We start from the raw sequence: 21,445 nt of genomic DNA, 5'->3' as shown, positions 1-21,445 counted from the left end.
GGTTGCTGCATGACGGGAGTTAAATTATTTTTTTTTAGTGTAGTGCTACCCCCCAAATGAGCCATTGGAAATACGGGTCCTTTGATCCTTTCCACCCACTTTTCGAACCCCTAATTTACTGACATACCCAGTCTCTGTTTCTTTTCTTTCTTTTGGCCAGAGATTGAGCACACACAAACCTTTCAACACTTTGTATCCTTCTGCTACAAACGGACACAAGAGGCATAGAATATGTGACCTTATTGGTTGTTAATTGGCAAAGTGGACATCTAGCAGATTAAATTATGATCAATTACCATTACGCAAATCAGCATTCTGGATGAGCAATAGTTACAGTGAGAGCAATGGTACACGCAAGGTATCAGTAGTAATTGGTATGTTAGCCTAGATCAGCATAAGCAGTAGCAATACCACCCTGAGTACCTGTCTGGCAATTGGAGGGATTTTTTATGCAAAAAGATTGGACTATATTGCCCATGTGATCTTATGGTGGCTGTGCTAGGCATAGACTGGGTAAAAGGTTTTACTCTGAACAAAACAGCATGAACATCCTAGAAGGGGGAATTGTAAACCGAGCAAGAGGGGCAGTCCCTAAGAGGGATCTTCATGGGCTAACACTGGGGCCCAGTAGGCAACTGTTGGTGCACATAAGTTGGTGTTTGCATCCTGCAGGCTTTGAAATGCAATATTGCTCTCTTTTGATTGTGCAATGCACCACTCATTATTCAGAGGAAGGCTTAAGGGGCAGTAATCGAAATATATCCTGAAGTGGGCGGTGCCTGGGAAAGAGCAAGAGCTAAGAGCCGCAGCCATACAGGTCTAACTACACGAAAGAAAGTAAAATTGATGACTGTCCTGCTCCCAGCTATGTGTCAGGTGTTAAGTATGTTGGCAGGACAGGAGGAGCAAAGTTGATTAGATGGGATGACGGTCATGTCCCCCATGTTTTCCAATTAACCCATTGGGCACCAAGTCTGAGAAACATGACAGGCCTGCCCTGGGGTGGGTTCTTCTGGGCTATGCTAGACACCTTGTACAGGTTCACGCTACTTCATACACATGGGGTACCTTTACTGTTGGTGCTGTTTTCACTAATGCCCTGGGACAAGGCTGAGAATGTCATCAGGGAATATTTGATCTTAAGATGTGCCTTAAGGTCATCTTAGAGATGAACATACACCATTTACACTTGCACAACAACTGTTTTCCAGTTAGCTCTCGGGTCCCCATGTAAATGTACATCTTTCCACTGTAGGTTGCAATTAGACAGGCTGTACTAAACACTGACCACAGCCACCTGTCCAGCCTTTCCCACTAACAGTCTTGGTGCAGCATAGAACCCCGCCATGCACATACTGTGGGCTCCAACATTTGACTTTAACTCTTGGACTCCTGTATCTATGTACAGGATGGAAACCTCTGAAGTGCAGTTTCGTTCTGGCTGCTATTGGAAACAGAATGTGGCATAGAGAGTTCCAGCAACATCTTTCTCGTGGCTAGAGGCAAATCCACCTATAACAGGTACACATTCACAACAGGCTACATGCCAACTGTATCTTCCATTACCTGTGGCAACCACATGTATAACTTGAATTAAAGTGATTCTTAGCATGTTAACTCTTGTGGCAGTACGGTACCCTGCCAGGGTCTACATGAGGATTATAACCCAGGATTCTCATCCAGGCAGGTTGAGGGGCTCCATGAGATTTGCCTAATGCAGCTGAAAGTGGCTTTTCAGTTTCCTCATGGTTTTCTAAAATCTCCAGCCCTGGGTCCAAAGTTTGTGAACAGCCAGCACACTAATTACACAGGTGTGTGCAGGCCTTTTTGTAGAGGCCTAACCATCATTCTGCACTCCACCCCGGCAGACAGGAGGTCATTGCCCAGAAGTCAGTAGAGCTCCAACTAGAATAGGTGGGAGCCAGAGCAACCAGGGGCTGCTAGCTGTGTGCCTGAAAGAACTCTTTAGAAAGAGTCTGCAGGAGTCAGATGTGAGCCTGAAGTGGAAGGCCAGAGCAGCAGGATTGTATGTATATGTATAAGCCTGGAGGCTAAAAGTCTGTGTTTGGAAGAGTGAAATGCTGAAAACCCCTGGGAGGAAAGTCTATGGTGTTGGATTTATGGAACTTTCTTTTAAATAAAATTGGGCAAAAACGTCCCTTAAAGACAAGAAAGTGAGTGGCTGTTTACTTTAAAGCTCTACATTTTATGCTAGTTCTCATACTCTTCATACCCCATGTGAAAGTGAAAAGAACTGTAGACTAAGTGTGCAGTAGTGCCGGTTATTTTAACCATTTCCATAGCATGCACTTTTACCCCCTTCCTGCCCAGGCCATTTTTCAGGTTTCAGCGCTGTTGTACTTTGAATGACAATTGCGCAGTCATACAACATTGTACCCAAACTAAAATTTTATCATTTTCTTCACACGACTAGAGCTTTCTTTTGGTGGTATTTAATCATCGCTGGGGTTTTTATTTTTTGCTAAATTAACAAAAAAAGACCGAAAATTTTGAAAAATAAACACGTTTTTCTTTGTTTCTGTTATAAAAGTTTGCAAATAAATAATTGTTCTTCATAAATTTAGGCCGAGATGTATTCTGTTACATGTGTTTGGTGAAAATAACCCAAATTAGGATGTATTTTTTTAGTTTGTAGGAAAGCTATAGAGTTCACAAACTATGGTATATATCTGAATATTGATCAATCCTGAAGTACTGACGGCCAATCTAATTTCTTGAGGTCCAAGAATGCCAGAAAAGTACAGATATCCCCCAAATTACCCCTTTTTGCAGAGTAGACAGTCCGACGTACTTCATAAGAGCAATGGCGAGTTTTTTGAAGTTGTATTTTTTTTGTCAGAATTTTTCGGAAAATGAAAAAATTAAAAAAATTATTTTCACTATTTTTTTTTTACATACTGTCACCAGTGCAGTACAGCATCATCATATAACTGGCATGGCGGTGAACAGGGACACTGACTGGTAACAGTATGAAAAAAAAAAAAAATTAATTTTTTTATTATTTTTAATTTGTTATTACATTTTTTTTCTTTTTTTTAAGATTTTTTGTTCATATTTCACTATGGCCAAAGTAGTACAATGTTACCATAGTAACATTGTACTACTTTGGGGAAGTGATCAGTATTTTTTTTTTTACACAATCTGCTTATAGCAAAGAATTACTTTGCTATAAGCGAGCATTTACCTGAATGTCATCGATTCATTCAGGGTTTTTTTTTTTTGTGCTTAGCTGTGATTTGGCCACGGCTAATCACATGACACAGCTGGGCTGTGATTGGCCCAGCTTGAGCATGTGATCGCTGTGACCATTCACAGCTAGGCACACTAGTATACAATGGATGGCATGAATGAAGCCATCCATTGTATACAACTGTCATGTGACCTGCTGTGATTGGTCACAGCAGGTCACATGGTACCGGCAACGGGGCCGGTACTCAGATCTGTCATCGGCCGTGTCCGAGTTACACGGCCGGTGACAGATCGCGCCGCTGCACGGCTCTGCAGGCGCGCAAACTGCGCTTGCCCGGAAGGACGCCATATGGCGTCCACCCGGAACGCTGAAGGATTTTGCCGGCCGCCATCTGGCCATAGGCCGGGAGGGAAATGGTTAAGGACTACAATATGTTTAATTTTTGGTTTTGGGTTTAGATATGCTTTAGTCCACTTCTGCTTTGTTGGAGCTTACCCATTGAGGATACTTCACTAGAGAAGTTGAGAATCTTCACACAATAAATTTTGTGAATTTTCACTTCAATTATCCAATCAAGAGAAAAGAAAATCCCAGCACAAAATTGGATAAATAAATGAATATTGACAATTTATTGCGTGAAGATTCTTATTTCCTTTAGTCAATCAGCATCAATGGTTTAGCTTCAAGAAAACACAAGTAAATCAGCCCCAGTTATGCATATTACCAGGACCTCTGAGAAACCTAGGGTCAGATAATCCTGATCCTAATCCATACTGTATTTCAAAAGTTCCTATAGTGCCAAAACACTGAAACAGCCCACAAATGATTTCATCAGAAAAAAAATTGAACCACTAAGCTTTTTATTAACTGGTAGAGCAAAAATTTCCATTTTTTTTTTTAGAAAGTAACCACTTCAATACTGGGCACTTTCCTGCCCAGGCCAATTTTCAGCTTTTCAGAGCTGTCACACTTTGACAATTGTGCAGTCATTTTTTGAAACAGATAGAGCTTTCTTTTGGTAGCATTAATTCACCACTGGGTTTTTTTTTTGTTTTTCTAAACAAATGAATAAAGACAGAATATTTTTAAGAAAAAAAAGTTTTTCATATCTTCTGTTATAAAAGTTAGCAAATAAGTAATTTTTCGTCTTCACTGATGTGCGCTTATGAGGCTGCACTGATGGGGACTGATAAGCTACACTAATGGGCAATTTTGAAGAGGCATTGATGAGGCGGTACTGATTGAGGTGGCATTGATGGGCACTGATAGGTGGCACTGATAGGCAACACTGATGGGCACTGATAGGCAGCACTGATGGGGCTGCACTTATCAAAGCACTGATCACCAGTGCCCTGATAATCAGTGTAAATGTGCCCTATCAGTCTTGCCAGTTATCAGCTCTCCTTTCCTCACACAGTGACAGGGTATGAGGAAGGGAATGCCAATAACCGACAGGTTTGTTTACATGTGATCAGCTGTGATTGGATGCAGCTGATTACATTGTAAAGGGATGCTGTGATTGGCCCTTTACCTCGATCTGTGATCAGTTGTTTCCAAAGCACAGAGCGGTCTCAAAGTGTGGCAAATGCGTACCCGGGGGCGGCACAGGAGGTGTGTTCTGGAAGGACGTCCATGGATGCTCTCCCAAAACTAGAGAGCCACTCTGTAGCCATCTTTCAGCTATGGCATGGTATTGAGGTGGTTAAAATTAAATTGGAATTGAAGTAAAAAATCAAAGAGTTTCTATATTATAGGGAACATTTAGAAATCTTAGTCCTCAGGCCTGTCGGCCTGGAACGGCCTGAGTGTGTCTGGATAAGAAAGTTGGCCTTGTCTGGATGCAGGATTTCCCATGGAGGTTGGTCAACTCTTCTGCAGAAGATTTGGATTAGAATGGAGTCCCAGTTGATGCCTAATTGACTCTCCTAAAGAAAGATGGTTGCTGACCACATTGTCTACAGATGGATTCTTAACACAGGTGAGTCAGATTTGACGTAAAGGCCCTTTTCCTGTGCTGTGAAGTGATGGGGTTCTGCTTTAACATTTAGTAATAAATTCCTTTATGTTTCACCTAGAAGTGACTGGCACCCATCTGTTCACATTTCCCATTGTTGCCTAAGTGATCTACACCCTGATGTGATGTGTCAGCCCACCCTCTCTGGGGGTATCACCTTGCCTCTTGAGCTCAGGAGGGGGGGAGCGGGGTGCTACATAAAAAGGCCTAAAAAAGAAAATGAATACAGCCACTACCTTTATGGTTTTCCAAGCAGCATTTTTCTTTTGCCATTTAATACCTCTTTTGAAAAAAACCTCTACTGGATTTTTTTTTTTTTACAATTACTAGATATTCATACGACACATGGCATAAGTAATAAAGAGATACAAAGGAAAACAAAACAATGTTGCTTTATTTCATAGAAAATTTAATGTAAGCACACAGCTATTGAACAGGGAGGAGCAGATATACGCTTCTCAAGGGTGGGGACAGACACACCTCTTGTAGTCCCAGCCTTACGTGATTGATTTACTCATTCATGCTTTTGATGTCAAAGATCACCAGTGATGTTCAGTTTTGGAAGACTTTGTCTTATTACTGAGTTTTTATAGCTGCATATGTGATCACATCCTCCATGTGTCTGGTTCTTGGTTGCCGAGTCGCCTTCTTTGTCAGGATTTCTGCATAATGAAGGCCTTCATCACCCTTTGTCTTCTGCTCCTCATTATCATTATCACAGATAAAAGACAGAAAACACTTTTATTACTTTTTTTTTGTGCTTTCACTAACCTTTCAGTAAATATTGAATTTCTTCAAAAGTTTGCCTATAGGTAGATTGCATTGGTATCAATGAGGAAAGGGAAATTATGCTGGTTTGAGGTTGTGAATGTTCCTGAGTGTGGCTTGTATATATACAAAATGTTTATTTTTGTATGTTCCAGGGTGTTGTCTTCTGTTGACTGAAGTGTTTTTAACAATAAGATAGGTGTGAAAATGGTGTCTCACTAGTGTAGCACCCTCCTAGTTAGGTGCTAGGTTGTCAGGTAAATTTAGCTCTTTTTGTGCCCCTCTGTAATCCGTGGAGCTGCTGCTAATTGCTCTGGTCTGATCAGGGTCCCGCAGGCTGCACACTTGATTGATTCTCCCTGCTTTCTAGAAAGATCCAGAACATAGGAGTGGAGTGAGCCAAGTGGGAAGCTTGAATATTTGAGGTCCCAGTCAATCTTTGACTGGGTGTGCTCAGAAGGTGGCTGAAGAAAACATAAATAGTTTGGGACTGCATAAGTCTACTTCCTTGTCCAGTAGAAGACACACCCAACCTGAAGGGCTGCCATTCTCCCAGGCTATCCTGCACCTTTACCAGAAGCTAGCAAGGCCCCAGTTATCCTGAGGTGGAGGCCCTACCTGCAGTGAGTGAGAGAGAGTTCAAGCCAAAGAAGGGGGATTTCACCTAAGATCCAATCTGGTGAGGACTTGTGAGAATCTGGTGAGTCCACTAAGCAGCTGTCTGTTTGAGAGAGGCACCCAGGTACCAAAGGACTTGTAAGGACAGGCCTGAGAGCAGGATCTGTGTAAGTGCTGTTTGTTAACCCCCTCCAACCTGTTGCACTGAGACTGAGGTTTGCCCAGCCTGGGACATTGCTTTGGTGCCTCAGTACTGTCCATTTCCCAAGAACTGTTGCTAACTGACTTTTCAAGAAGAAGCATCTGCTAAGAGAGAGGGTGTTCTCTCACTACTGTTCAACATTCTGGAGTATCCCACAGCTCCCTATGCCTTAACCAAGTTACACTGCAATAGATTTAGAAAAAGCAACCCCCTAGACAAGCTTTTTTTCAACCGGGATGCCTTCAGGTTTCTTGAGAGGTGCCTTGGCAAACTGGTTAAAAATTGCCAAAAAATTGTATACAAGCCAGAGGGTGGATCAAGTCTGCCTTTTAATTCCACAACTTTTCATAATTACAAACTTCCAGCTTCCAAAAAATGGCTTTATTGGTTCATAAGAAGGACATTGGGCACCTGCACAGTATCCTTGCTTCACTCTCCCCTGCCCTTCTCCATCAGCACTGGGATGATGGAGTAAGGAAACTTTACAATAATAAGTTAGTGCCAGTGCTCAAAGGTGTATTTGATTTGGAAGAATAAAACACCTCTAAAGTTGGGTGTTCTATGTGTGTGGATGTTGCTGCATTATGTAAAACTTTTAGTTTAGTTTTTTACATTTTAGAATGGGGTGCCTCGAGAATGTGTAGAAGTTTAAAGGGTGCCTTGAATGAAAAAAGATATAACACATTGCCCTAGACTACTCATTGAGCCAAAAGTGTGAATGCTACTGTGTGCTTGGCTGCTCATACAGTGTGGGAAAAAGTGGGCTTGGGACAATACAGCAGCCAGAGGGTCTGCAATATACAAAATTTAAATACACATTACAGTGTATTTTTATGAGCAATTTACTATTATTTAATCTTTTTTGTGCCAATTGATGCCTAGATACCCAGGCTAAATAAGGGGGCACCAGGATGCTGTATTAACTTGACAATAGCTCTAAGACTAATTTGCATGCCTAAATTTAAAAAAAAAATGTTTAAGGACAAATAAAGGGTTTATTTATAAAGCAGTGAATGTGAATTTCTGATGAGTTAGGGGATTGTGGTGAGTCCAATGACAGGGAGGATTCGTTTTTCTGCACACTGACAAATGACCACTCTGTCCATCACCCAGCCCCTATATGCAAACAACTCGTCTTCCATGTGACTGGACCGGCTTCGGGAGCCTGCATACACCAGAAGAAGTAAAAATAGTAATAAGTGGGCACTCTAAAAATAGCAGCTGTAACGCTCAAGGTAACCACAATAAACCTTCAAATGACAATAAATAAAATACAGTGCAGCACTAATATGCAGTCATAAAAAATAGATAGTGAACATAAATGGTGAATAATAAATAGTAAATAATAGTTCATCCAATACAGGAATAAAGTTCAAATAGCCCAGATGGATGATCTTCCCAACAGCAGATTTCTAGACAAACTTGTGACTGGAACAAATGGTATGGGAGGAGCTGACAGAGCAAGACGTCACTGTCGCCGGAGTCATGAGAAAGCCCGGAGGCCATCTTTAATGAGGGTCAGTGCTGCCTAACTCTGCATTTCCCTGCATTACTGTGCATACAACCCTGTTTTAACCCCGTATTACACTAAAACTTTTCTGGAACATACTATACTATGGGCACATGTTTTTTGGCTCCTTTTTGGAGCTATTAAACTTGCAGATAACCCCCATTGATCCAGCATCCAGAGGAGGGAGCCCTGTACCCAGGCTGAGCACCCAACCATCCTTAAGGCGACCTCTGGACCCAGCAGATTTCCATACTGCTCCAGACTTGATGACCATACCATAGAAGGAAGCTCACCACACATCTTATACCATCCGCCTATCTAAGAGATCCCTGGTGGTTACCTACGTGCTTTTGGTGAGTGCGCAATTTTACCATTTGTTCCAGTCACAAGTTTGTCTAGAAATCTGCTGTTGGGAAGATCATCCATCTGGGCTATTTGAACTTTATGCCTTTATTGGATGAACTATTATTTACTATTTATTATTCACCATTTATGTTCACTATCTATTCTTTATGACTGCATATTAGCGCTGAACTTTATTTTATTTATACACCAGAAGACATCACAGGTTATCCCGGATCATACAAATGAGTGCAGAATGAAAAGCCTCATTCTCTCTCTCACCCTGTTCTCTCTCCCCCCTCTCTCTCTCTCCCCTCTTCTCTTCCCCCCCTCCCCCTTCCCCCCTCTCTTTGTCCCCCACTTTCTCTTGCCCCTGTCTCTCTCTCCCCCTTCTCTCCCATCTCTCTCTCCCCCCTCACTCATCTCTCTCTCTCCCCCCTCACTCAACTCCCTCTTTGTCTCTCATCCCCCTCTCCCCCCACACCCTATCTCACCTCTTTTGCTCCCCCTTTCTCTTTCTCCCCACCTCTCTCTTATTCCCCCCCTCCTCTATTCCCCACACTCTGTCACATCTTCTTCCCCTCTTTCTCTTCCCGCTCTTCCTCCCTCTCACCCTCCTCTTTCCCCTCTTTTGCTCCCCCCATCCTCTTCCTCTACTCCTTCTGCCTCTCTTGGCAGGGAAGAAGGAGAACAGGAGAGGGAGAACAGGAGAGCTGAGTCACTGCACCATGGGCCTCTGGGTTGTACTTGCCTCCTGGGCCTAAACTTCCAGTCAACCCCTGGAAATCTCCCACCCACAGCCCATTGACACAACCATATAGCTGCCTTGAGGTTTGCATCAAACCCAGTTTGGACTGAATCCAAGCATTCCTGGTGCTAGGGAATGTTTATATACAGATAGCAGGCTATAAGGGGTTGTTTCTTAATATTTTACTATAAAATGCATAAAAAAGGTAAAAAAAATAATTTAAAGAATTGTGTACAGTTTCTAACTCTGTATATTTGTACATTATATATGTATTTTGGGGAGGTGGAGGGAAGGTGGGGTTTTTTTTTACTACATCCTGCTCTTACATTATGAGATGGAATTGGTAGCATAAAAAAAATATTTTAAAAAGTACAGTTTTTTGGCCTTTTTTATGATATTGGTGTGTTTTGTTGTGATTTGTGTTTTTTGTTTTTTTTTTTAATTAGACAATAGAAAAAAAACACAGTAAAAATAGCAACCTTTCCTCTTGTAACACTGAGTGTATGCTTATGTTACTATCTCTCCTAAATGACCACATTCCAGGGCCAGAGACATTTTTTAGGTGGCCCCATAGAGATCTATAGAAAGCTAGTACCAGGCTCAGGCTGCACACACTGGCTTTGTGCAAAGGATGTATACCAACTCCAAAGGCTGCAGGAGCTGTTATGAGGAATGTATCTAGATGGAATGGGGTGGGGGGTGGTTTAGCTCGGGGAGGGGGGCAAAATTGAATAAATGCTTTTGGTTGAAAGTTTAGTAATACAAAAATAACATTTATCCTTTAAATATTTATAATCCATAAAAAGGAAAATATGTTTTATTTACATACCTTATCCTTAGTGGCATGGGTACCTGTAAAGAATAGCAAAGGTCATTTAATTACTTATATATACTAAAAAGCTAAAAAAAAACAACTTACTGTATAATCAGATATACAGTTAGGTCCACATATATTTGGACACAGTTACAATTTTCACACTTTTGGCTCTGTATGCCACCAGAATAAATGAAAACAAAACAATTGAAATATAAATGCAAGAGCGAGTGCTTTTCAATCTTGTGTGTAAGCAGCTAGCGTAAGGAAACCTCTAGAACCCTTGAACATATAATAATATAAAAGATGCAGTGCTTAAATATAATAAAAGTGTAAAAAGTGACAAAAGAGCAAATTTATGCGCTATTATGTGACAATAGTGGTGTCTTAATGAAGACAATAATTCTGACGTGACAATATTAGACACAATGTATCACATAAATGTAAACAGCATAAGTCCATTCATTAAAATAAAGGTGCGTCAATGATTCAAATAGGAAGATACCAAACAATCCCATTCAGCTTCCATCACATAGTAAGGTGCTCGTGACTTCTGTGATAAGCAATATAGGGTGTGCTTGCACTCACCAGATGTAAAATATTATTACGCATGTAGTATATAGGCACTGATGGTCATCTGGAACCTGGTAGGGATGTAGTACTCGAACGGCACTCAATATATCCAGGGATTATCCTCCAGACCTCTTAATGGACCCTCTTTGGTAGTAGGTACCGCTCACAGGTTAAGCTTACACCCAGCATCAGGTAAATACAGCATCCAAATGAAGTCCAGCTTATGAGGCTCAAACAAAGCCACCAGGACAAAAGGCTAATATAGTGTAGTAAATTTATTTCCTCAATGATGTAAACACATATATAGGCAGCTCAAATTAGAATCACCAGTATATTAGCTGTAAGCAGTGCAGTCCAATGCTAATAGTCTATGTAGTGTCAATAAAGCAGGTATACATGCATGTATCAAATATCCAAGATGGCCACCAGCCAAAACAAACTGGCTATAGCAGCATGGGGTGACGTCGGTGTGGCAGGCTGGTATTCTGACGCGTTTCGTGCAATGGCATGTTGTCAAAGGTCCATTCAAGGGACTCTGACCAGTCCCCAACAGGAGGCTTTGCAAGGGATCAAAATAGCCCTTAAATACGAGTGAGCCTGTCCAGTGTGAGGAAGGAGAGAGGAAGATGTGAGGAAGAAGCTTGCAAGGAGGCCAGATGGGATGGGGCCCACCTGCAAGCCTGGAGCTGGAAAGGGAGAAAGCTCAGAGCACACTGACCCCTTGAGAGAGGGCCACCTGTATGGCAGGGAAGGAGCAGCTCAGCTGATAGGCCTGGTAGCAGCCACCAACCCTCAAGCGGTACAGGAGAGGATCTAAGCGAGTACACCTGCACCCCCTGGGCAGATAGGAGAAGGAGCACTCTGGTGGGAAACCAGATTAGCCCCCTACTTGTGACTGTTTACCTCTTTAAAAGGACAGGAGCTGGATCCTTCTTTTCAGGGTTACCTCCAGATTTCTGGGTAAAAAGGAGAAGCTCATCTAGAGTCTGGGGTGGTACACTAAGGAGACGCTGGCTAGCTCTCCAACAGAGACTGTGCTGCAGAGAAGGCTTCTAAATAGTTCCAAGAAGTTGTCCTCAGTTATCGGCACCCTTGTGCATGCACTACTTTTTATAATGCACTTTAACTGGATTACATTATTCAAAAATATCATGTGATCCAGTGCAGGCATGTGTGGGCAAACGCACTGCGTTCATGACCTGTGTTTGGGGTGTCATTAATATTTTATTGACACCTGCTGCAGATCGCAAAAACAGTGCATTTGACATGTGAGTTGAACTGCACAGGAACGCACAGCGTGTTCCTGTGTGATTATAATGCGAGCATGGGGTGAATGGGCACTCAGAATAAGAAATGTATTCCATGGGGGGCTGATTTGCAAGAACTGGAGCAATTGTTCACCAGGTAAACCCAAAAGGGATATATTAGTTAGTGAATATTAGAGATGAGCGAATCGAACTAGGCGAAGTGGAATTAGTTTCGAATATTTAGAAATTTTTCCTAAAATGGCGGCGACATGTGCGGCGACGGAGCGGGGATGTCTGGGAAGGCGCGCAGAAAAGGCGCGCTGACCCATAATGCATTCATTCATGACATGTGATCGCATTAGCCAATCTGCAGCCAGCCAGCCAGCACTGTGTAATGGTCGAGCTATAAATGGTGGCCATTTTAGAATTCTCCATTTGCCTCCAGTCATTCAAGAGAGGCAGACCTCTCTGTATTAGGGACAGAGTTAGGGACACAGAAACGTTATTAGGGACACAGAAACGTTACTTAGGGCCACAGAAACGTTACTTAGGGCCACAGAAATGTTACTTAGGGCCACAGAAACGTTACTTAGGGCCACAGAAACGTTACTTAGGGACACAGAAACGTTACTTAGGGACACAGAAATGTTACTTAGGGCCACAGAAATGTTACTTAGGGCCACAGAATTGTTACTTAGGGACACAGAACCGTTACTTAGGGCCACAGAAACGTTACTTAGGGACACAGAATTGTTACTCAGGGACAGACACTGAATTGTTACTCAGGGACAGACACAGAATTGTTACTCAGGGACAGACACAGAATTGTTATTGAGGGACACAGAATTGTTACTGAGGGACACAGAATTGTTACTCAGGGACAGACACAGAATTGTTACTCAGGGAATGACACAGAATTGTTACTGAGGGACACAGAATTGTTACTGAGGGACACAGAATTGTTACTGAGGGACACAGAATTGTTACTCAGGGACACAGAACTGTTACTCAGGGACAGACACAGAATTGTTACTGAGGGACACAGAATTGTTACTGAGGGACACAGAATTGTTACTGAGGGACACAGAATTGTTACTCAGGGACAGACACATAATTGTTACTGAGGGACACAGAACTGTTACTCAGGGACACAGAACTGTTACTCAGGGACACAGAACTGTTACTCAGGGACAGACACAGAATTGTTACTGAGGGACACAGAATTGTTACTGAGGGACACAGAATTGTTACTCAGGGACAGACACAGAATTGTTACTCAGGGACAGACACAGAATTGTTACTGAGGGACACAGAATTGTTACTGAGGGACACAGAATTGTTACTGAGGGACACAGAATTGTTACTCAGGGACACAGAACTGTTACTCAGGGACACAGAACTGTTACTCAGGGAATGACACAGAATTGTTACTGAGGGACACAGAATTGTTACTTAGGGCCACAGAAACGTTACTTAGGGACACAGAATTGTTACTCAGGGACAGACACTGAATTGTTACTCAGGGACAGACACAGAATTGTTACTGAGGGACACAGAATTGTTACTGAGGGACACAGAATTGTTACTCAGGGACAGACACAGAATTGTTACTCAGGGACAGACACAGAATTGTTACTGAGGGACACAGAATTGTTACTGAGGGACACAGAATTGTTACTCAGGGACACAGAACTGTTACTCAGGGACACAGAACTGTTACTCAGGGACAGACACAGAATTGTTACTGAGGGACACAGAATTGTTACTGAGGGACACAGAATTGTTACTCAGGGACAGACACATAATTGTTACTGAGAGACACAGAACTGTTACTCAGGGACACAGAACTGTTACTCAGGGACACAGAACTGTTACTCAGGGACAGACACAGAATTGTTACTGAGGGACACAGAATTGTTACTGAGGGACACAGAATTGTTACTCAGGGACAGACACAGAATTGTTACTCAGGGACAGACACAGAATTGTTACTGAGGGACACAGAATTGTTACTGAGGGACACAGAATTGTTACTCAGGGACACAGAACTGTTACTCAGGAACACAGAACTGTTACTCAGGGACAGACACAGAATTGTTACTGAGGGACACAGAATTGTTACTGAGGGACACAGAATTGTTACTGAGGGACACAGAATTGTTACTCAGGGACAGACACAGAATTGTTACTGAGGGACACAGAACTGTTACTCAGGGACACAGAACTGTTACTCAGGGACAGACACAGAATTGTTACTGAGGGACACAGAATTGTTACTCAGGGACACAGAATTGTTACTCAGGGACACAGAATTGTTACTCAGGGACAGACACAGAATTGTTACTCGGGGACAGACACTGAATTGTTACTCAGGGACAGACACAGAATTGTTACTCAGGGACAGACACATAATTGTTACTGAGGGACACAGAATTGTTACTGAGGGACACAGAATTGTTACTGAGGGACACAGAATTGTTACTCAGGGACACAGAACTGTTACTCAGGGACAGACACAGAATTGTTACTGAGGGACACAGAATTGTTACTGAGGGACACAGAATTGTTACTCAGGGACAGACACAGAATTGTTACTGAGGGACACAGAACTGTTACTCAGGGACACAGAACTGTTACTCAGGGACAGACACAGAATTGTTACTGAGGGACACAGAATTGTTACTGAGGGACACAGAATTGTTACTGAGAGACACAGAATTGTTACTCAGGGACAGACACATAATTGTTACTGAGGGACACAGAACTGTTACTCAGGGACACAGAACTGTTACTCAGGGACACAGAACTGTTACTCAGGGACAGAACCAGGATTGTTACTGAGGGACACAGAATTGTTACTGAGGGACACAGAATTGTTACTGAGGGACACAGAATTGTTACTCAGGGACAGACACAGAATTGTTACTGAGGGACACAGAACTGTTACTCAGGGACACAGAACTGTTACTCAGGGACACAGAACTGTTACTCAGGGACAGACACAGAATTGTTACTGAGGGACACAGAATTGTTACTGAGGGACACAGAATTGTTACTGAGGGACACAGAATTGTTACTCAGGGACAGACACAGAATTGTTACTGAGGGACACAGAACTGTTACTCAGGGACACAGAACTGTTACTCAGGGACACAGAACTGTTACTCAGGGACAGACACAGAATTGTTACTGAGGGACACAGAACTGTTACTCAGGGACACAGAACTGTTACTCAGGGACAGACACAGAATTGTTACTGAGGGACACAGAATTGTTACTGAGGGACACAGAATTGTTACTCAGGGACAGACACAGAATTGTTACTGAGGGACACAGAACTGTTACTCAGGGACACAGAACTGTTACTCAGGGACACAGAACTGTTACTCAGGGACAGACACAGAATTGTTACTGAGGGACACAGAATTGTTACTCAGGGACACAGAATTGTTACTCAGGGACAGACACAGAATTGTTACTCAGGGACAGACACTGAATTGTTACTCAGGGACAGACACAGAATTGTTACTCAGGGACAGACACAGAATTGTTACTGAGGGACACAGAATTGTTACTGAGGGACACAGAATTGTTACTGAGCGACACAGAATTGTTACTGAGGGACACAGAATTGTTACTCAGGGACACAGAACTGTTACTCAGGGACACAGAACTGTTACTCAGGGACAGACACAGAATTGTTACTGAGGGACACAGAATTGTTACTGAGGGACACAGAATTGTTACTCAGGGACAGACACAGAATTGTTACTGAGGGACACAGAACTGTTACTCAGGGACACAGAACTGTTACTCAGGGACAGACACAGAATTGTTACTGAGGGACACAGAATTGTTACTGAGGGACACAGAATTGTTACTGAGGGACACAGAATTGTTACTCAGGGACAGACACATAATTGTTACTGAGGGACACAGAACTGTTACTCAGGGACACAGAACTGTTACTCAGGGACAGACACAGAATTGTTACTGAGGGACACAGAATTGTTACTGAGGGACACAGAATTGTTACTGAGGGACACAGAATTGTTACTCAGGGACAGACACAGAATTGTTACTGAGGGACACAGAACTGTTACTCAGGGACACAGAACTGTTACTCAGGGACACAGAACTGTTACTCAGAGACAGACACAGAATTGTTACTGAGGGACACAGAATTGTTACTGAGGGACACAGAATTGTTACTGAGGGACACAGAATTGTTACTCAGGGACAGACACAGAATTGTTACTGAGGGACACAGAACTGTTACTCAGGGACACATAACTGTTACTCAGGGACACAGAACTGTTACTCAGGGACAGACACAGAATTGTTACTGAGGGACACAGAATTGTTACTGAGGGACACAGAATTGTTACTCAGGGACAGACACATAATTGTTACTGAGAGACACAGAACTGTTACTCAGGGACACAGAACTGTTACTCAGGGACACAGAACTGTTACTCAGGGACAGACACAGAATTGTTACTGAGGGACACAGAATTGTTACTGAGGGACACAGAATTGTTACTCAGGGACAGACACAGAATTGTTACTCAGGGACAGACACAGAATTGTTACTGAGGGACACAGAATTGTTACTGAGGGACACAGAATTGTTACTCAGGGACACAGAACTGTTACTCAGGAACACAGAACTGTTACTCAGGGACAGACACAGAATTGTTACTGAGGGACACAGAATTGTTACTGAGGGACACAGAATTGTTACTGAGGGACACAGAATTGTTACTCAGGGACAGACACAGAATTGTTACTGAGGGACACAGAACTGTTACTCAGGGACACAGAACTGTTACTCAGGGACAGACACAGAATTGTTACTGAGGGACACAGAATTGTTACTCAGGGACACAGAATTGTTACTCAGGGACAGACACAGAATTGTTACTCGGGGACAGACACTGAATTGTTACTCAGGGACAGACACAGAATTGTTACTCAGGGACAGACACATAATTGTTACTGAGGGACACAGAATTGTTACTGAGGGACACAGAATTGTTACTGAGGGACACAGAATTGTTACTCAGGGACACAGAACTGTTACTCAGGGACACAGAACTGTTACTCAGGGACAGACACAGAATTGTTACTGAGGGACACAGAATTGTTACTGAGGGACACAGAATTGTTACTCAGGGACAGACACAGAATTGTTACTGAGGGACACAGAACTGTTACTCAGGGACACAGAACTGTTACTCAGGGACAGACACAGAATTGTTACTGAGGGACACAGAATTGTTACTGAGGGACACAGAATTGTTACTGAGAGACACAGAATTGTTACTCAGGGACAGACACATAATTGTTACTGAGGGACACAGAACTGTTACTCAGGGACACAGAACTGTTACTCAGGGACACAGAACTGTTACTCAGGGACAGAACCAGGATTGTTACTGAGGGACACAGAATTGTTACTGAGGGACACAGAATTGTTACTGAGGGACACAGAATTGTTACTCAGGGACAGACACAGAATTGTTACTGAGGGACACAGAACTGTTACTCAGGGACACAGAACTGTTACTCAGGGACACAGAACTGTTACTCAGGGACAGACACAGAATTGTTACTGAGGGACACAGAATTGTTACTGAGGGACACAGAATTGTTACTGAGGGACACAGAATTGTTACTCAGGGACAGACACAGAATTGTTACTGAGGGACACAGAACTGTTACTCAGGGACACAGAACTGTTACTCAGGGACACAGAACTGTTACTCAGGGACAGACACAGAATTGTTACTGAGGGACACAGAACTGTTACTCAGGGACACAGAACTGTTACTCAGGGACAGACACAGAATTGTTACTGAGGGACACAGAATTGTTACTGAGGGACACAGAATTGTTACTCAGGGACAGACACAGAATTGTTACTGAGGGACACAGAACTGTTACTCAGGGACACAGAACTGTTACTCAGGGACAGACACAGAATTGTTACTGAGGGACACAGAATTGTTACTCAGGGACACAGAATTGTTACTCAGGGACAGACACAGAATTGTTACTCAGGGACAGACACTGAATTGTTACTCAGGGACAGACACAGAATTGTTACTCAGGGACAGACACAGAATTGTTACTGAGGGACACAGAATTGTTACTGAGGGACACAGAATTGTTACTGAGGGACACAGAATTGTTACTGAGGGACACAGAATTGTTACTCAGGGACACAGAACTGTTACTCAGGGACACAGAACTGTTACTCAGGGACAGACACAGAATTGTTACTGAGGGACACAGAATTGTTACTGAGGGACACAGAATTGTTACTCAGGGACAGACACAGAATTGTTACTGAGGGACACAGAACTGTTACTCAGGGACACAGAACTGTTACTCAGGGACAGACACAGAATTGTTACTGAGGGACACAGAATTGTTACTGAGGGACACAGAATTGTTACTGAGGGACACAGAATTGTTACTCAGGGACAGACACATAATTGTTACTGAGGGACACAGAACTGTTACTCAGGGACACAGAACTGTTACTCAGGGACAGACACAGAATTGTTACTGAGGGACACAGAATTGTTACTGAGGGACACAGAATTGTTACTGAGGGACACAGAATTGTTACTCAGGGACAGACACAGAATTGTTACTGAGGGACACAGAACTGTTACTCAGGGACACAGAACTGTTACTCAGGGACACAGAACTGTTACTCAGAGACAGACACAGAATTGTTACTGAGGGACACAGAATTGTTACTGAGGGACACAGAATTGTTACTGAGGGACACAGAATTGTTACTCAGGGACAGACACAGAATTGTTACTGAGGGACACAGAACTGTTACTCAGGGACACAGAACTGTTACTCAGGGACACAGAACTGTTACTCAGGGACAGACACAGAATTGTTACTGAGGGACACAGAATTGTTACTCAGGGACACAGAATTGTTACTAAGGGACACAGAACTGTTACTCAGGGACACAGAACTGTTACTCAGGGACACAGAATTGTTACTCAGGGACAGACACAGAATTGTTACTCAGGGACAGACACAGAATTGTTACTCAGGGACAGACACATAATTGTTACTGAGGGACACAGAATTGTTACTGAGGGACACAGAATTGTTACTGAGGGACACAGAATTGTTACTCAGGGACACAGAATTACTGAGGGACACAGAATTGTTACTCAGGGACACAGAATTGTTACTTAGGGACAGACACAGAATTGTTACTGAGGGACACAGAATTGTTACTCAGGGACACAGAATTGTTACTGAGGGACACAGAATTGTTACTCAAGGACACAGAATTGTTACTCAGGGACACAGAATTGTTACTCAGGGACAGACACAGAATTGTTACTGAGGGACACAGAATTGTTACTGAGGGACACAGAATTGTTACTCAGGGACACAGAATTGTTACTCAGGGACAGACACAGAATTGTTACTGAGGGACACAGAATTGTTACTCAGGGACACAGAATTGTTACTCAGGGACACAGAATTGTTACTCAGGGACACAGAATTGTTACTCAGGGACAGACACAGAATTGTTACTGAGGAACACAGAATTGTTACTGAGGGACACAGAATTGTTACTCAGGGACACAGAATTGTTACTGAGGGACACAGAATTGTTACTCAGGGACAGACACAGAATTGTTACTCAGGGACAGACACAGAATTGTTACTGAGGGACACAGAATTGTTACTGAGGGACACAGAATTGTTACTGAGGGACATAGAAGTGTTACTGAGGGACACAGAATTGTTACTCAGGGACACAGAATTGTTACTCAGGGACAGACACAGAATTGTTACTCAGGGACACAGAATTGTTACTCAGGGACACATAATCGTTGAATTAAAGAGTATGTCAGACAACATGCAGAGGAGTGGCAGAGGAGGCAATGTTTTAGGAGCGAGCAGACGTGGCAGCAGAGGAAGGGGTCGAGGCAGCACTAGTTGCAGCCAGAGGTCAGTGCTCCCGGTGTCATCCAGCGGTCGTGTCTCCACCGACAACCCTGCCGTCATTGATTGGTTGGCTCGGTCGTCTTCCTCTTCCCAGGTCACCTCTGACACCTACAGCCAACGGTCGGTGTGTACGTCAGACACAACCGTTAGTTGGCATGGCCCGGGAGCAAGCCCACTGAAATCACGTGTCCTCTACCTGCCCCTGTCCTTTGCTGTTCCCTCACCAAGCAAAGTATCGCATGCTGTGGGCTCAGCCCCACTGTACAGTGAGGAAGAGCTAACAGAGGGCGGTCAGGAACGGGGGGAGACATCCGCCTCTTCAGCAGCCAGGCAAAGAAGTACTGGCGAGGAGAGTGGCTCGGTAGCCGGTCTAGAGACAGGTCTGTCTCCTGACCCACACGCAGCCGAGGGGGCTAGTAGTGAGGCGGAGACCCTAATTGATGATGAGGAGGTTGATCGCACTTGGCAGCCTCGTCGTCATCAGGCAATTTCTTCCGCATCATCAGGAGAAGAGGGTGCCAGCTTGGCAGCGAGCAAAACAGTCGGTGGGTTGCCCAGGAGGCAGCAGGGTCTCAGCAGTGTCAGTGGAGGCAAACGGCCACGGAGTAGAGCACCAGCTCCACTGCAGCCTACCACCACGGCCAGTAGTGGTGCCGGTGTGCACGGAGGAAGTAGCAGTCAGCCAGTGAGGAGTAGCGGGGGCAAAGTTTCCTACTCGGCGGTGTGGCAATTTTTCGTCAAGCCGCCCGAGGAAGTAAACGTAGCCGTATGTCGACTATGTGGCCAGAAAGTCAAACGTGGCCAGGGGGCCCATGTTGGGACTACAGCGTTGCGTCAGCATATGCAGCGTCGCCATTTGGTGGCCTGGGAAAACCGTGATAAAGATACGGCGGTTCTGCCTGCCCCAGCCCCCGCTCCATCACCCGCTCCGTTACTTGCTCCGTCAACCGACGTCAATCGCCCTCTATCAGCCAGTCAAGGCTCCAACACCTCTGCTGAGGGGAGTTGTTCCGCTCGTTCAGATGCTCCTTCTCCTGCTACTCCTCTTCACGGATTCCGTCAGCAGTCTTTTTTGGAATCCGTTTCCAAGAGACAACAGTTTGCGAGCACGCACCCGACGGTGCAAAAGCTGAACGTCCTCCTGTCCAAGTTGCTGGTGCTGCAGTCCCTCCCTTTCCGAGTGGTGGACTCAGCACCTTTCCGAGAAATGATGGCTTGTGCCGCGCCGCGGTGGAGAGTGCCAAGCCGGCATTTCTTTGCCAAAAAGGCAGTGCCAGCCCTGCATTCACATGTAGAAGAGATGGTGGGCCAGTCTTTGAGCATGTCGGTCTCTGCCAAAGTGCACGGCAGCGCCGACGTGTGGAGCTGTAACTACGGTCAGGGACAGTACATGTCATTTA

The 21,445-nt window shown here is 43.9% G+C and overlaps 1 protein-coding gene across 1 annotated transcript in view; it reads right to left on the bottom strand.

Annotated features, from left to right (window-relative positions):
* Positions 1-5,601: 5,601 nt before the first annotated feature.
* LOC149439347 (uncharacterized) overlaps positions 5,602-21,445 on the bottom strand; it is a 48,640-nt gene continuing 32,796 nt past the window's right edge. Inside the window, exons 4-5 of the mRNA XM_089659159.1 lie at positions 10,243-10,265; positions 5,602-5,921 (exon numbers count right to left, since the gene is read on the bottom strand). Coding sequence (XP_089515285.1) covers positions 5,802-5,921; positions 10,243-10,265 — 143 coding nt within the window. The 3' untranslated portion in view covers positions 5,602-5,801. The remainder of the gene's footprint in view (positions 5,922-10,242; positions 10,266-21,445) is intronic.

The sequence above is a fragment of the Staurois parvus genome, unplaced genomic scaffold (genome assembly GCF_062004578.1).
Source record: "Staurois parvus isolate SC_StPar_1 unplaced genomic scaffold, SC_StPar_1.0 ptg001133l, whole genome shotgun sequence".
In the NCBI taxonomy this organism is placed as follows: domain Eukaryota; kingdom Metazoa; phylum Chordata; class Amphibia; order Anura; family Ranidae; genus Staurois; species Staurois parvus.
Note: the sequence above shows the minus strand (reverse complement) of the source record. Positions and strands in the feature narration are given on the sequence as shown.